Genomic DNA, 16,222 nt, shown 5'->3' with positions numbered 1-16,222 from the left:
GTTGAACGGTCGTTAAGACACTAACAGCTTACAGACGGTAGGCAATTAAGGTCACAGTTATGAAAACTTAGGACACTAAAGAGGCCTTTCTACTGACTCTGGAAAAAAAACAAAAGAAAGATGCCCAGGGTCCCTGCTCATCTGCATGAACGTGCCTTAGGCATGCTGCAAGAAGGCATGAGGACTGCAGATGTGGCCAGGGCAATAAATTGCAATGTCTGTACTGTGAAACGCCTAAGACAGTGCTACAGGGAGACAGGACGGACAGCTGATCGTCCTCGCAGTGACAGAACACTTGTAACAACACCTGCACAGAATCCATACATCCGAACGTCGCACCTGCGGGACGGGTACAAGATGGCAACAACAACTGCCTGAGTTACACCAGGAACGCACAATCCCTCCATCAGTGCTCTGACTGTCCGCAATAGGCTGAGAGAGGCTGGACTGAGGGCTTGTAGGCCTGTTGTAAGGCAGATCCTCACCAGACATCACCGGCAACAACGTAGCCTATGGGCACAAACCCACCGTCGCTGGACCAGACAGGACTGGCAAAAAATGCTCTTCACTGACGAGTCGCGGTTTTGTCTCACCAGGGGTGATGGTCGGATTCGCATTTATCGCCGAAGGAATGAGCGTTACACCGAGGCCTATACCCTGGAGCGGAATCGATTTGGAGGTGGAGGGTCTGTAATGGTCTGGGGCGGTGTGTCACAGCATCATAAGACTGAGCTTGTCTTTGCAGGCAATCTCAATGCTGTGCGTTACAGGGAAGACATCCTCCTCCCTCATGTAGTACCCTTCCTGCAGGCTCATCCTGACATGACCCTCCAGCATGACAATGCCACCAGCCATACTGCTCGTTCTATGCGTGATTTCCTGCAAGACAGGAATGTCAGTGTTCTGCCATGGCCAGCGAAGAGCCCGGATCTCAATCCCATTGAGCACGTCTGGGACCTGTTGGATCGGAGGGTGAGGGCTAGGGCCATTCCCCCCAGAAATGTCCAGGAACTTGCAGGTGCCTTGGTGGAAGAGTGGGGTAACATCTCACAGCAAGAACTGGCAAATCTGGTGCAGTCCATGAGGAGGAGATGCACTGCAGTACTTTATGCAACTGGTGGCCACACCAGATACTGTTCCCTTTGATTTTGACCCCCCTTTGTTCAGGGACACATTATTCCATTTCTGTTAGTCACATGTCTGTGGAACTTGTTCAGTTTATGTCTCAGTTGGTAAATCTTGTTATGTTCATACAAATATTTACGCATGTTAAGTTTGCTGAAAATAAACACAGTTGACAGTGAGAGGACGTTTCTTTTTTTGCTGAGTTTACATATTACATCAAACATGGTCCAAGCACACCAAGACAGTCGTGAAGAGGGCACAACAAAACCTATTCCCCCTCAGGAGACTGAAAAGATTTGGCATGGGTCCTAATATCCTCAAAAGGTTCTACAGCTGCACCATCGAGAGCATTCTGACTGGTTGCATCACTGCCTGGTATGGTAACCGCTCGGCCTCCGACCGCAAGGCACTACAGAGGGTAGTGCGAACGGCCAAGCTTCCTGCCATCCAGGACCTCTATACCAGGCGGTGTCAGAGGAAGGCCCTAAAAATTGTCAAAGACTCCAGTACCCTAGTCATAGAATGTTCTCTCTGCTACCGCACGGCAAGCGGTAACGGAGCGCCAAGTCTAGGACCAAGAGGCTTCTAAACAGCTTCTACCCCCAAGCCATGAGACTCCTGAACATCTAATCAAATGGCTACCCAGACTATTTGCATTGTCCCCCCTCTTACTCTGCATTGTTGGTTAAGGGCTTGTAAATCAGCATTTCATGGTAAGGCCTACACCTGTTGTATTCGGCATGTGACAAATAAAATGTAATTTGACCACTCATGCCCTGTGGATTGGGCATCGTCATCCTATGGGGGCATAGTCATGGTAGCCAAAATAATGGCCTGCCCAGCATTTTTATACATGACCCTAAGCACAATGGGATGTTAATTGCTTAATTAACTCAGGAACCACACCTGTGAGGAAGCACCTGCTTTCAATATACTTTGTATCCCTAATTTCCTCAAGTGTTTCATTACTTTGGCAGTTACCTGTATAACTTCAACAATGATCCATCTCAAGCATAGTCTTGACTAAATCTGAAAAGGTGTGTATCTTTTGAAGATCTAGTGTTCACACACACACACACACACACACGTCTCATAATAAACAGTTGTAGATGGAGCCAATCAACAAGCAGGATATACTATTAATAATAAATTGATGGCCCATTCGCTGTACATCCTATTGTCACTCTTGATATTTTTTTCTCAAACACCCCCCAAAATGGATTGGATAGGGATAGTTCCACCCCTACTGGCCAGGGATAGTTCCCTCCCTACTGGCCAGGGATAGTTCCACCCCTACTGGCCAGGGATAGTTCCACCCCTACTGGCCAGGGATAGTTCCACCCCTACTGGCCAGGGATAGTTCCACCCCTGCTGGCCTAGAAGAGTTCCACCCCTGCTGGCCTAGAAGAGTTCCACCCCTGCTGGCCTAGAAGAGTTCCACCCCTGCTGGCCAGGGATAGTTCCACCCCTGCTGGCCAGGGATAGTTCCACCCCTGCTGGCCAGGGATAGTTCCACCCCTGCTGGCCAGGGATAGTTCCACCCCTGCTGGCCAGGGATAGTTCCACCCCTGCTGGCCAGGGATAGTTCCACCCCTGCTGGCCAGGGATAGTTCCACCCCTGCTGGCCAGGGATAGTTCCACCCCTGCTGGCCAGGGATAGTTCCACTACTGTACATCAAGGTTTTATGAGAAAACATTTGGAATGACAAATTCTCAGGGGAGTAAATGAAATTCAAATAAAACTTCAGTAAAAAAATATAAACCTTGCTGAAATATGAGAAATCCTTGATCAATGTGACCTGTACTAGCTGGAAGTGCTTAAACTAAAAATGTTTGGGTAATTATTTATGCCCACAATTGTATTGCATGTTCATGTTTCCCTATGTTACGGACGTCACGCTGCTTGCTTAGTGAGTACAGGTTCCTCCCGATTCGTCTCGCAGAGCTCGAACTCAGGACCTATGACTGGCTAGCACACGTGACCGCACTCCTTGACAACTTACAAACCGTTTGACTATCGGGAAAATGTATAAATCGATAGCTCCATCGGCGACATGTCAAGCTAGCTGTGGCATGAGCTTATGGTACATTCTTAACTCCATTACACCTAGAATAAGCATAGCCGATAGATCTTCTTGTCTCACACTAGATTTCTGAAAACTTTTGGTATTGTGCAAGTTTGAAACTGGGAGAAAAAAAAATTACCAAAAAAGGAACATAATGGCAAGGATAAAGGAGAACAAAAATAGGGAAACAGAGGAGAAATAAGGGAGACTACATCAGAGTGCCAGAAGAGGCCTGCGGAAACCCTTGGGGAGAGGCAGCGGGCGTGGCTCTCCTTTTGGGACTTGTCAGTCCTGCTTGGTGCTTCCCAGGGCCCTTAGGCGCTCCAGGAGGGGAGGGTGGGAGTAGTGCCACATGGAAAAGAGCCAGTCAGCCACAGGGAAGCCCAGGTTGTCTTTGTTGAGCTTGATGAGTGCAGAGTAGAGCTCTGAGGCTCGACCCATGCCCCGCGCAAAGGAGTCCGCCTGGAACTCAAACCTGCGGCTCAGGACAGTCAGACAGAATGACAGGACCTGGAGGTAAGAATGGGAGAAATATCAGTTTTCCTCAGTGGCCTGTAGCAGGTACTCATCTGCTCATCGCCAACTCAAAAACACTTTCTGTTTAAGCGGACTTAAGAAATATATTGTAGCTTTAGATGTATATTTCTTTGGCCAATATTTACTACTAGTATGCTCAACGTATTTTTGCCAAACAAACACTGGACTTAATGAGAATAGCTACCACAGCACTTGCAGGGCCAACAGATAGAAGTGTATTAAGAGGTCAGATAGACAGAGTGTACAAAATATTAAGAACACCTGCTCTTGCCATGACAGACTGGCCAGGTGAAAGCAATGATCCCTTATTAATGTCACTTGTTAAATCCATATCAAAATCAGTGTAGATGAAGGGGAGGAGACAGGTTAAATAATACTTTTTAAGCCTTAAGACATGGATTGTGTCTTTGTGACATTCAGAGGGTGTATGGGCAAGACAAAATACTTAAATGCCTTTGAAAGGGGTACGGTAGTAGGTGCCAGATGCACCGGTATGAGTCAAGAACTGCAACGCTGGTGGGTTTTTCACGCTCAACAATTTCCTGTGTGTATCAATGATCTACCACCCAAAGGACATTCAGCCAACTTGACAGCTGTGGCAAGCATTGGAGTCATCATGGGCCAGCATTCCTGTGGAACGCTTTCGACACCTTGTAGAGTCCATGCCCTAACGATTTGAGTCTGTTCTGAAGACAGAAGGGGGATGCAACTGAGTATTAGGAAGATGGTCTTAATGTTTTGTCCACTCAAGTGTAAATGCATTGTTTAGGAGACAGAGTCACTCACCTCATTGTATGGGGAGAAGATGAACTGGAATATGATCATCAACCCAATCAAAGTCGGCTGGCTGTTATAGAAACCAAAGGCCACGAACAGCTCCTTCCGTCCAATTAGCACAGCAAAGAGGAAGAAGCACAGGAAGGAGTTCATCTGCAAGGACAGAGGCAGGGGGGAAAATTGTATCGATAACATTTCTGCATCAACATGAAAGTGGCCTATTGGTATAGAGGTGATGTGCAGATGCATATCAAGGGAATTCCCAAACAAACCTGACTGATTACTATGTTTTTTACAGTGTGGCCCAACTTCCAATGGCCCAGCTCGTGGCCCAACACCGCCAAGACCTCTGGATTGTTGCAGCCTTGCTTCTTGTTCTGGAAAAAGAAAATAGAGTTAGAACATAACTGGTTTGATTTTTAAAAGAATTATGCATTAAATATTGACTACAACTTCTAGTACACCATGTTATGTTTCTATGATAGGACCACCACGACAAATTAGATTTATAACATGAAAAGTTGTAATGTGCTGGTGGTGCTCTAACCAAGACTACAGAAATGGTATGTATGGCTGAAGTGGTGCTCAGTAATACTGGAGACCTTTGAAGAAGAAGCTTTCTTCAGCAATAAATATTATTGAATGGAATCAAGTTACCTTCCTAAACCTTTTTTCAATATTTTATATTTATAACATTCTGACACCCAGTTCACTGCGTAACGGAGTAAGTCTGACCTTGAGCTTGGATTTGTCCTCGGTTGGTGTGTCAGTCTCTGGCTCTCCGTCCTTGTTGAGGGGAGAGTAGTCCTCCAGCAGGGTGTCGAACAACACTATGCGCTTGTTCTTGAAGAACCCATAGAAGTAAGCGTTACTGTGAGAGGAACGCTTGGAACCTGAAAGAGTAGGTCAAAATGGATCATTACAATACAACTTTATAGTCCATAAGTAACAGCGAACATCGGAAAGGTGTTTCTGCTATGTTTTCAACCCCTACACGTCACCACACACAGTTAAGACGAACACAGGGTCAAGCTGCAGAGTAGCGCCCATTATGCCTTGCTCTCCTCTGATGTTAAACAATTATAGATACAGTCTAAGGTGTTACATCTTTGGGACAAAACAAGTTATTACCTTCTACAACATAGACCTTAGTGAGAGGGAAACTGATAGACTTCGACATGCTTTCAATCTCTTCCTTCAGCTCACCCTCTGGCAAAGGGGTGAACTTGTCAAATAGGGGCGCAATGTAGTCCGCATAGATGGTCACCAGAACCTAAGAGAGAGAAGGAACAACCAGAAAGAAATACATTTGTAATCTATTAGGATGTATTGGATATTAGTTTAGCTCCATTAATTCCTCCCCAGAGCCTAAACAACTGTTGTTTGAATATTCCCATCCAGCCAGTTATGAGGTGAAAGGACTGACAAGTGAGACACCCAGTGTGAAGAGCCAGGCGTAGATGAAGAAGAAGTCTCCACCAATCTTGATGATGTAGAGGAGCAGTGAGGTCACAGGCAACAAGATACACTGGGTCACAATAAACTTCTTTACAGCATCCTTTAGGAAGAACCCCAGCGTCTGGAAGGAGGACCATAGACGACAACAAAAACAAATAAACTGGGTGTTAGAAACCATGCCAGTGGAAAAAAGTAATTGATTCAATCTAGGAAACTGTCTGTATAATAAGAATGTCCTCAGAGAGTTGACAGTCTACCTGCTGATTGAAGCCATGCTTCTCCTCAATAACAAAGGTGTTGTAGATACTCCAGGGAAGGCCAGTGAATGCACTGAACAGGGTTGCTAGTATCAGAAACGAAAGAGACTGGAAAATCTAAAAGAAAAGACAGAGCCATGGAATGATTTGCCAAAACATTTGTAATACTGGACTACCAATTTTAACTGTGGACCATGCACACACCTCATACTCTGGACCCAATCCAAAACGAGCAGTCACTGTCCCAGCAACTTTCCAAACAAAAGGGATTCCGCCAAATAGCAGGATCAGCTATGAGAGAACACAGCAGTGTTATATCGGGCAAAAAATGAAATTCCCTCTGTGTGGAGGTGGTACTCTCTGTCAGCAGATAAATTGAGGTAGACAACTAGGTTATAATATAACAAAGTAGGTCCTAACAAATCAATGGATATTTTAGTTGTACCCACCGTCCCCTCTGTTTCTGAATACAGTCCAGACCAGAAACTGAAGTTGCTCTTGTCTAGTTGATAAAGGCGTGACTTCTCAAAGGTATCCGTGTCCATGATCTTTCCCAACTCGTGTGGTACGTGCATGGTCAACCTGTATATTCTCCGCTGGGTGTTAGAAGAGACACTTAAACATAATGGTTTTTTCTATTCAACATAGCTAATCAAAAAAATAAATGTCCATGTTACAGAATGATTAGTGGGGCCTCGAGTTGCAGTTGGGCAATTCCATGTTAGTGGAATTACGCCAAACAAAAACCATTGATTTCAAAGTTTAACAAACCATATAACTCTACGCACAATGAGAACTTTAAACAATTCACACAGTATATAAAATAAAAATATTTACTGGAAAAACTGCAGATGCAAAGTTTGGTATCAGAATTAAGGTAACATCTCCCTCAGTGTTATTCTGTTACCAAACTTTATATGTGCAAAGTTCTTTCTGTAAACGTATTTCTGTAAAAAAAAAAAAAAGTGGAAATTGTTAAAAATAGTTCTTGTGGATAGAGTTATATGGTTTGTTAACCTTTTAAATCAATGATTTTTATTTAACTAGGCAAGTCAGTTATTTCTTATGACGGGCTACACCTGTCAAACCCGGATGACGCTGGGCCAATTGTGTGCCGACCGAATGGGACTCCCAACCACGGCCGGCTGTGATACAGCCTGGATTCGAACCAGGGTGTCTGTAGTGACGACTCAAGCACTGAGATGCAGTGCGTTAGACCGCTGCGCCACTCAGAAGCCCAGTTTAGAATACATTTTAGAGCATAAGTCTGTTACCATTGAATTGCCCAGTATAAAGAAGACGTCACTCCCGAAAACAGCTTTGTTCTTGGTAAAATATTGTAGACAAACAACAATGACAACAGTCAGCATGCGGCCAGCTAGCCAGCAGTGAAATGCAGTAAAGAAAGCCTTGTTATTGACAAAGACACCGTTAAGAAACAAAGTAAAGTTCAACAATTACCTGTCTGTAGGCAAGGTAGGCCTCCCATAGATACACCGTCCATGAGAACACCAGAACAGCATAAAATATTTTATTTTCGATTGGTAGGTTAAGTATCGTTTCCATCTTTATTCTGGCCTTGGTCTCTATTTAAAGTTAGCAAGCTAGCTCGCCTGCATGTGTTGCTAGTTGGACTCACTGGTTGAACCCGTTGTTCACACGCCTTCCAGTCTTTATTCAGAAGATAAGACTGTTTATATTTAAATAACTTAGTATGGTTTATATCCCCAGTTTAAATTGACTAGCATCCAGTCCACTCAAAATGATAGCAAGCTCATTCGCATCCAGTTCCCATTCATGCTAAATGTTCTTCTTCGATAAGGTTTAACGGCGGTTGGCATCCAATAGAGGTTGCCATGCTAAATGTCAGTGCAGCAGTTAATTTTGTTCCCAGTGAAACTAAACCAGTCGTCTAAATAACTAAGGTTCCATGCTCACTATATTATCTCTCAAAATATACTGAACAAAAATATAAAAGCAACCATTTAAAATATTTTACTGAGTTACAGTTCATGTAAGGAAATCAGACATAGGCCCTAACCTATGGATTTCACATGACTGGGCAGGGGTGCAGCCATGGGTGGGCCTGGGAGGGCATATGCCCACCCACTTGGCAGCCAGGCCCAACCACTGGGGGGCCAGGCCCAGGCAAACATAATTAGTTTTTCCCCACTAAAGGGCTTTATTACAGACATAAATACTCCTCAAAATGCATGTGTGTGTGTGTGTTTTGTGTGTGTGTGTGTGGGAGTGTCAGTGTAGTATGTGTGAGTGTGTGGTTAGAGTCCAGTGACTATACATCGAGCCTGTGCAAGAGAGTCAGTGCAAGAAATAAGAATAAATTAGAATAAAATAAGGGGGTCAATGCAAATAGTAATTTGATTAACTGTTCAGCATTCTTTTGGCTTGGGTGTAGAAGCTGAAGCCTTTTGGTTCCAGACTTGGCACTCGTGTACTGCTTGCTGTGCGGTAGCAGAGAGAACAGTCTATGATTTGGGTGGCTGGAGTCTTTGATAATTTTTAGGGCCTTCCTCTGACACCACCTGGTATAGAGGTACTGGATGGCAGGAAGATCGGCCACAGTGATGTAATGGGCCGTACTCACTATCCTCTGTAGCGCCTTGCGGTCGGATGCCAAGTAGTTACCATACCAAGCGGTGATGCAACCACTCAGGATGCTCTCATTGTTACAGCTGTATAACTTTTTGAGGATCTGAAGTCCCATGACAAATCTTTTCAGCCTCCTGAGGAGGAATAGGCATTGCCATGCCCTCTTCATGACTGTCTTGGTGTGTTTGGACCATGATAAGTCCTTAGTGATGTTGACACCAAGGAACTTGAAGCTCTCGACCCGCTCCACTACAGCCCCGTAGATGTGAATGGTGGCATGCTCGGCCCTCCTTTCCTGTAGTCCATGATCAGCTCCTTTGTCTTGCTCACGTTGAGAGAGAGGTTGTTGTCCTGGCACCACATTGCTAGACCTCTGACCTCCTCCCTATCGGCGTTGTCGTTGATCAGGCTTACCATTATAGTGTCGTCTGCAAACTTAATGATGGTGTTGGTGTTGTGCATGGCCACGCAAGTCGTAGGTGAACAGAGAGAACAGGAGGGGATTAAGCACGCACCCCTGACGGGCCCCCATGTTGAGGGTCAGCGTGGCGGATGTGTTGTTGCCTACCCTTACCACCTGGGGGAGGCCCTTCCAGAAGTCCAGGATCCAGTTGCAGAGGGAGATGTTCAGTCCCACGGTCCTTAGCTTAGTGATGAGCTTGGAGGGTACTATGGTGTTGAACGCTGAGCTATAGTCAATGAACAGTATTCTCATGTAGGTGTTCCTTTTGTCCAGGTGTGAAAGGGCAGTGTGGAATGCAATAGAGACTGCGTCATCTGTGGATCTGTTGGGGCGGTATGCGAATTGGAGTGGGTGCAGGGTTTCTGAGATGATGGTGTTGATGTGAGCCATGACCAGCCTTTGAAATCATTTCAAGGCTACAGATGTAAGTGCTAAGGGGCGGTAGTCAATTAGACAGCTTACCTTGGCATTCTTGGGCACAGGGACTATGGTAGTCTGCTTGAAACAGGGTCAGGGAGTTGTTGAAAATGTCAGTGCAGGGCCTCCCAAGTGGCGCAGCGGTCTAAGGCACTGCATCGCATCACTACGGGTTCGATCCCGGGCTATATCACAACCGGCCATGATCGGGAGTCCCATAGGGCGGCGCATAATTGGCCCAGCATCGTCCCGGTTAGGGGATGGTGTTTTACTTGGCTCATCAAGCTCTAGTGATTCCTTGTGGTGCGCTGGGCGCCTGCAGGCTGACCTCGGTCGTCAGTTGAACAGTCTTTCCTCCGACACATTGGTGCAGCTGGCTTCCGGGTTTAGCGGGCGGGTGTTAAGAAGCGCGGTTTGGCGGGTCATGTTTCAGAGGACACATGACTTGACCTTCGCCTCCCAAGCCTGTTGGGGAGTTGCAGGAATGAGACAAGATCGAAATTGGGGGGAAAAAGGGGATAAAATACAAAAATAATAAATACTGAGATGTAGTGAATGTCCCAGCTGGTCAGCGCATGCTCTGAGTATGTGTCCTGGTAATCCGTCAGGCCCTGCAGCCTTATGAATGTTAACATGGTTAAAGGTCTTACTCACATCGGCTACAGAGACCGTGATCAGACAGTCATCCGGAACAGCTGGTGCTCTCATGCATGGTTCAGGGTTGGTTGCCTCAAAGTGAGCATAGAAGACATTTAGCTGGTCTGGCAGACTCACATCACTGGGCAGCTCGCGGCTGGGTTTCCCTTTGTGATCTGTGATAGTTTGCAAGCCCTACCACATCCGAGCAGAGCCATAGCCAGTGTTGAAGGATTCGATCTTAGTCTTGTATTGACGCTTGCCTGTTTGATGGTTCGTCGGTGGGCATAGCTGGATTTCTGATGAGTCCGGATTTGTGTCCCACTCCTTGAAAGCAGCACCTCTAGCCTTTAGCTCAGTGCGGATGTTGCCTGTAATCCATGGCTTCCTGTTGGGATATGTACGTACAGTCAATGTGGGGACGACATTGTCGATGCACTTATTAATGAAGCAGGTGACTGATGTGGTAAACCCCTCAATGCCATTGGATGAATCCCGGAATATATTCCAGTCTGTGCTAGCGAAACAGTCCTCATAATAATGAGTGACATGTTTATATGTAGGTCAGATTTTTTCCCTGTATTCATTGCTGTACCTTTTTTGGTACTGTACATGTGTATATACAACTCATGGGGAGGGGGGCAAAAGTGTATTATGAAAGCAACTAATGGCGTTGTGATGAAATTGTATCTTCTTACTTTACACATGCTAATAAATACATTTATATAAATATATATATATAATAATACCATGAATGTAAAATGACTGAAAACAAAGTAATTTGGAAAGTAACATGATTATGAGCTTGATAAACATCGGAGCAGCGTAGCCTAGTGGTTAGAGCGTTGGACTAGTAATCGAAAGGTTGCAAGATCAAATCCCTGAGCTGACAAGGTACAAATCTGTCGTTCTGCCCCTGAACAAGGCAGTTAACCCACTGCTGTCATTGAAAATAAGAATTTGTTCTTAACTGACTTGCCTAGTTAAATAAAGGTTAAAATAAAAATAAAATGTGTAAACAAAGTCAACTGAGTAGGTAAACCTATTTTGGATTTATTCCATGCTATGAACATTACAGATAATCAGTAATATTCTCCTGTGGGAAGGCATTGATTTCAAGCAATTAGAGATTTATTTGTTGTAGTATGGCTGTATGACCGATTACTTAGCCCTTTTAAGTGGTGCCTATCATTTTGTTAGTACAAGAATGAAAGAGACAGCAGAGATATTATTGAAAGAAAATATATTTAGAAAACAAGTGTTTTCTCATGCCAATGAAATGCTGTATACACATAGGTGTCCTGCACAGTCTAAATTGCAGGGTCAATGAAATAACCATTTAAATGTCTCCTTTGGAGGGGAGTCCATGTTGTCTTTATGACCTATGCAGCACTCTCCCAGTCTGAAGAGCTGTTGGTGTGTACAGAGCCCTTGGTCTGGAGAATGTTTTGAGAGCAGTGTGGGGAGGAACAAGATGGGGAGGTTTGATGTGAACCATGGTTCATCAAGGTTCTCTTCATAGCAGTCACTTTCAATTCAAGCCGCTTGACTTTGATCAGCGGGGGGCTTTGCTGCCTTTTTCTGGACCTTCGCTGCACCACCTTCTCCCCTGAGTTCTTCCAGCTAGCTGGACATTTGGTCACCCAAGTCCAGGCAGCCTTAATGAAAACGTTGAGAATGTAATACATCAATAGCCTATAAAAGGATAATTACTACATTTTAAATTAACACATAACTATTAATGGACAAAACATGAACATGGGATTATGAGTGGCTGAATCAAATATTTGGTTACAGAAAATGAGTTTGTGGCCTCCTTTCATGATCATTTGACTGCTAAATCATTCCCTAATGGTAATGCATTTTGATTAAACATAGCATCAAGCTGCTTGAAGTAGTCAACTGCCACTCCGATGGTGGTGGTGATGCCCACTGGGCACACACCGGTTGAATCAACGTTGTTTATACGTCATTTCAAGGAAATTCCGTTGAACCAACCGATGAATAGACATTGAATTGTCTTCTGTGCTGTGGGTGATGATGATGGATGAGACAGGAGTTAGGACCACACTTACCTGTGAAGCAAGTTCTATTCTGTCCCAATAGATATAACACAGGTAGGAGAGAGCAGCCACAAATAAAGCTGTGAAGCATTTCCATCCTTCAAAGACAGTCTGCGGCGACGAGACAACCATATTGAAAGTTGCATGTCTGACTCTGTTGCTACCAGTGAAGCCTGTCGTTAATGCACAACGCATCCTTGACCACTCAGATGATTGGGATTCAACTCCTTCAATCCAATCCATTTCAATCAACGTTTTGACATTTTAACTGGCTAGATGGATGAAATACACTGATAAAACGTGTTGTGGAGCAATTTTATTTCCCACAAATTGGTCGACATTCCAGCATCTAAAATGAGGTTCTAGTAATTCTATACGCATGACTTCACAAACGCTGCAGATAATTATGACAGGGCCTAGTCTTTCTCCACAACATTCCATCCATTATTTCCATTTAATGTTTTTCATTACATCATGTCCACACATTTGTGCTTAAGGCCTATGTTATCCAGAAATAAATTAAAATATCTGACATCTTAAAACGTCCCCTTTTTCTGAATATTCGGGATATGGCATAGACATAAAACGGTATTGAAAATAAAATAAAATTTACACTATAGTCGGAAATAGCCTAAACTTGAAACCAAATAATCTCAGAATTTATGTTGCACAGATTCAGGTCCCCGTGATTTGACGTTGACATATTTGTTTGGAGGTCCCTATAGCAACCATCTAAAACTGTCGTACGCCACAGGACCATGGACGAATTTCAATTATCTGAAGAGGTAGGTTTAAAGAAAAAACGCTACATCAAATTATCTTGGGGAAACATTTGAGGTCTTTCCGGGCTGCATGGTTCATGCATCGGTATATTGTTGCATTGTATCACATTGACAACATTATGTTGCTGTGACGTTATGTCTATTATTTGAGCGGGCCAGATAAACTGACCTCTAAAATCAGGTGGCTATATACTGTATGTGGGAAATAAAACAAGAGACAAAAACACCAAATGTCATACTGCAAATGTTACTTTCCTAGCTAGAAAAATTTATATTTTCGCTCCCTTTTCAGACTGCATTTGTCGTTGATGATATAACTACAATCATAAAAGATGTAAGTATTTGCGCAATTGGTGATATTACTACAATCATAAAATGTATTTGCAATTTCCTAAACAAGTGGTGATTGACATGTCGGTGTTAACTGAAATAAATACTTAGACTGTGGAGACAACTATTGGAAGCAGTGCCTATCAACAAAATCGAATAAACCAATGGACATCCAGTGTGGTGGAAACAAGTCTGAATCAACTGTCCAAACTAGGAAAACCCTTTAAATACATAGGTAACCCTTCTTGTTATGTTGTGTACAGTACATTTGTAAAATGTAAAAGTATGGCAATGAAAGGACCCAACAAAATCAGTTAATGATTTACGCATCTTTACTGTGTTCATCATTAGTGACTTGCATCATACTGCAGAAAAATGGAGCAGGCCTGCACACTGCCAGCTCTTGCTTCTGGGACAACACTATGGACAGTAAGCAACATAATGTTTTGCAGACAGTGTCTACAAAGCTAAGTAACAGCAGAGGCCCACAATGGTTTTTCATCATCTGTAGAATGTTGGAATGGGAACTATCACAATCTGTGTTTGTTTCTCTTCCAGGAAGCTGTACGGTGAGATGGGAGAACAAAACCACATACTGTATAGTCTGTGTCTTTGGGTTGGCTGTCTGACAACCACCATCTTCTATCTTCCCCTGTTTTGTAATCAGACATTTTCCCAACCCCAGTGAAACCAGTCTTTTGATTTTCAGTATAATCAACTAATAAATGTAGCCCTTGGTTTTGAATACAACTGGTCAATCATTGAATACACCCGTCTTATTCCTTATCATATTAAGAGGTTTAGCAGTTTAGCTAAGTTCATAAATCTGCAATAAACAGTTAAAAAGACATTGAAATTATCATTTTTTTCCTTTCTTCCCAAATGATGATTGCACATTATTGCAAACTGATCATTTCAGATTTAAAACCATTGAATAATGAACAGTTCAATACCACTTATATGCCTTTTTTATAAATATACCTTAAAAGGTAGTCTCAGCGATATGATGTATATGCAGAAAATAAACAGCATAGTGGGTCAATTTACACATCAACTAAGAGCATTGAAGTGCAAGGCTCAACTTCTCCCTTGTTTTGGTCCTGTTCCTACCACACTAACCAGTGTTTGTGCATCTGAAAACATATTTTAAATAGTTTATTTAACTTGGCAAGTCACTTAAGAACAAATTCTTATTTACAATGATGGCCTACCAGTGCCAAACCTGGACAACGCTGGGACAATTGTGCGCCACCCTATGGGACTCCCAATCACAGCCGGATGCGATACAGCCTGGATTCAAACCAGGGACTGTTGTGACGGCTCTTGCACTGAGATGCAGTGCCTTAGACCGCTGCGCCACTCGGGAGCCCAGTTTACCAAGCCACCAATTACTTCAACCTGGAAAAGTTAAGCTACCCTTAAGAAACATATAGTTTACTTAACTAAAGTTATTTTGAAAAAGTATACTGAAGAAAATATAAATGCAACATGCAACAATTTCAAAGATTTTACTGAGTTACAGTTCATATAAGGAAATCAGTCAATTGAAATAAATAAATTAGGTTCTAACCTATGGATTTCACATGACTGGGCAGGGGTGCAGACAATCATAATTAGTTTTCCCCCACAAAAGGACTTTTATTACAGACGTGCTCCATCAAAACATCTGTGGCATTGTGTTGTGTGACAAAACTACACATTTTAGTGGCCTTTTGTCCCCAGCAGAAAGTGCACCTGTGTAATGATCATGCTGTTTAATCAGCTTCTTGATATGCCACACCTGTCAGGTGGATGGATTATCTTGGCAAAGAAAACTTGCTCATTAACCTGGATGTAAACAAATTTGTGCACAACATTTGAGAGAAATAAGCTTTTTGTGCAATATGGAACATTTCTGGTTGATGAATTGATGAAACCAACACGTTACATGTTGTGTTTACATTTTTGTTCAGTGTTGTTCACTACAACCAAACTGCTTTGTGAAAAATGTTCATTCCTTAATCTGAAATGTCAAACCAGGTTTTCATCCAACCTTATGCAAGTAAAGTACCTCATGACAGGCCTGACAGAAACAGACATGGTTGGTAAACTAAAATGGGTTTTCTTCACAACTGGTGTCAATAAAATTAATTATGCGAGAGAAGTCGGTGGAAACACTTTTATGCACAAATATTGATATAACCATAATATTGAAGAAAACTTGGGAGTATCACGATGACGTGTGGTCCTTCCACTACGACTGGTCGGGAAATCATGCAGTTTATTAGGCTACAGATTAAATTAATTACGATAAACTTCACAGGGCGGTGAAAGTGCAAGGTGATGAGCTTGATGCTCATTTCCAATAAATAGAGGGTCTTATTCTGGCGATATTATCATTGATGCTTAGTTGCCATTTGACAAATAAAAATAATCTTGATCTTTTGTCCATAATAATCTCACTATACGTGCGTTCTAGCCAACAGTGTGCAGATAGATACTTTACCTGCACGCTTTTTGCTAGAGCGCACGTGCCACTTTGCTAGTGGGCACAATCGTTATAGAAACACTGTGAGAAAAGCCACTAAAGTAAAATGGGTTTATTTTCATAGATAGTGAAAATTTAGTGGACTATTTAATACTGACTAGTTCCCTGAAGAGTTTAAAGACTAATCAATGTAAAGGCATGACAAGGAAAATAAAGATAGACAATGCAATTTCA

General features: G+C 43.2%; 2 protein-coding genes across 2 annotated transcripts; one reads left to right on the top strand and one right to left on the bottom strand.

Annotated features, from left to right (window-relative positions):
• Nucleotides 1-2,647: 2,647 nt before the first annotated feature.
• Nucleotides 2,648-8,110, bottom strand: zmpste24 (zinc metallopeptidase, STE24 homolog). The gene is made up of 10 exons (XM_029730681.1): nucleotides 7,682-8,110; nucleotides 6,670-6,816; nucleotides 6,425-6,511; nucleotides 6,221-6,337; nucleotides 5,932-6,084; nucleotides 5,637-5,778; nucleotides 5,241-5,398; nucleotides 4,778-4,882; nucleotides 4,515-4,658; nucleotides 2,648-3,701 (listed from the first exon to the last, which is right to left on the bottom strand). Exons 1-10 carry the CDS (start codon nucleotides 7,784-7,786, stop codon nucleotides 3,477-3,479), a joined length of 1,383 nt encoding a protein of 460 aa, XP_029586541.1. The 5' UTR covers nucleotides 7,787-8,110; the 3' UTR covers nucleotides 2,648-3,476.
• A 4,999-nt stretch (nucleotides 8,111-13,109) lies between these two features.
• dynlt1a (dynein light chain Tctex-type 1a) lies at nucleotides 13,110-14,374 on the top strand. Its single transcript, XM_029730680.1, has 5 exons — nucleotides 13,110-13,194; nucleotides 13,484-13,525; nucleotides 13,633-13,756; nucleotides 13,873-13,950; nucleotides 14,080-14,374. The coding sequence occupies exons 1-5, from the start codon at nucleotides 13,168-13,170 to the stop codon at nucleotides 14,148-14,150; spliced, it is 342 nt and encodes a 113-aa protein (XP_029586540.1). The 5' UTR covers nucleotides 13,110-13,167; the 3' UTR covers nucleotides 14,151-14,374.
• The last annotated feature ends 1,848 nt before the right edge of the window (nucleotides 14,375-16,222 follow it).

The sequence above is a fragment of the Salmo trutta genome, chromosome 33 (assembly GCF_901001165.1).
Source record: "Salmo trutta chromosome 33, fSalTru1.1, whole genome shotgun sequence".
NCBI classification, from domain to species: Eukaryota; Metazoa; Chordata; class Actinopteri; order Salmoniformes; family Salmonidae; genus Salmo; species Salmo trutta.
Note: the sequence above shows the minus strand (reverse complement) of the source record. Positions and strands in the feature narration are given on the sequence as shown.

Coding starts and splice junctions, on each gene's coding strand:
- zmpste24 (XM_029730681.1), bottom strand. CDS start 7,786: ATGGAAACGATACTTAACCTACCAATCGAAAATAAAATATTTTATGCT. Junction 6,512..6,669: donor ATTCAGAAACAGAGGGGACG/GTGGGTACAACT, acceptor GTTCTCTCATAG/CTGATCCTGCTATTTGGCGG. Junction 6,338..6,424: donor GATTGGGTCCAGAGTATGAG/GTGTGTGCATGG, acceptor CTTTTCTTTTAG/ATTTTCCAGTCTCTTTCGTT.
- dynlt1a (XM_029730680.1), top strand. CDS start 13,168: ATGGACGAATTTCAATTATCTGAAGAG. Junction 13,195..13,483: donor AATTTCAATTATCTGAAGAG/GTAGGTTTAAAG, acceptor CTCCCTTTTCAG/ACTGCATTTGTCGTTGATGA. Junction 13,757..13,872: donor AAAACCCTTTAAATACATAG/GTAACCCTTCTT, acceptor GTTCATCATTAG/TGACTTGCATCATACTGCAG.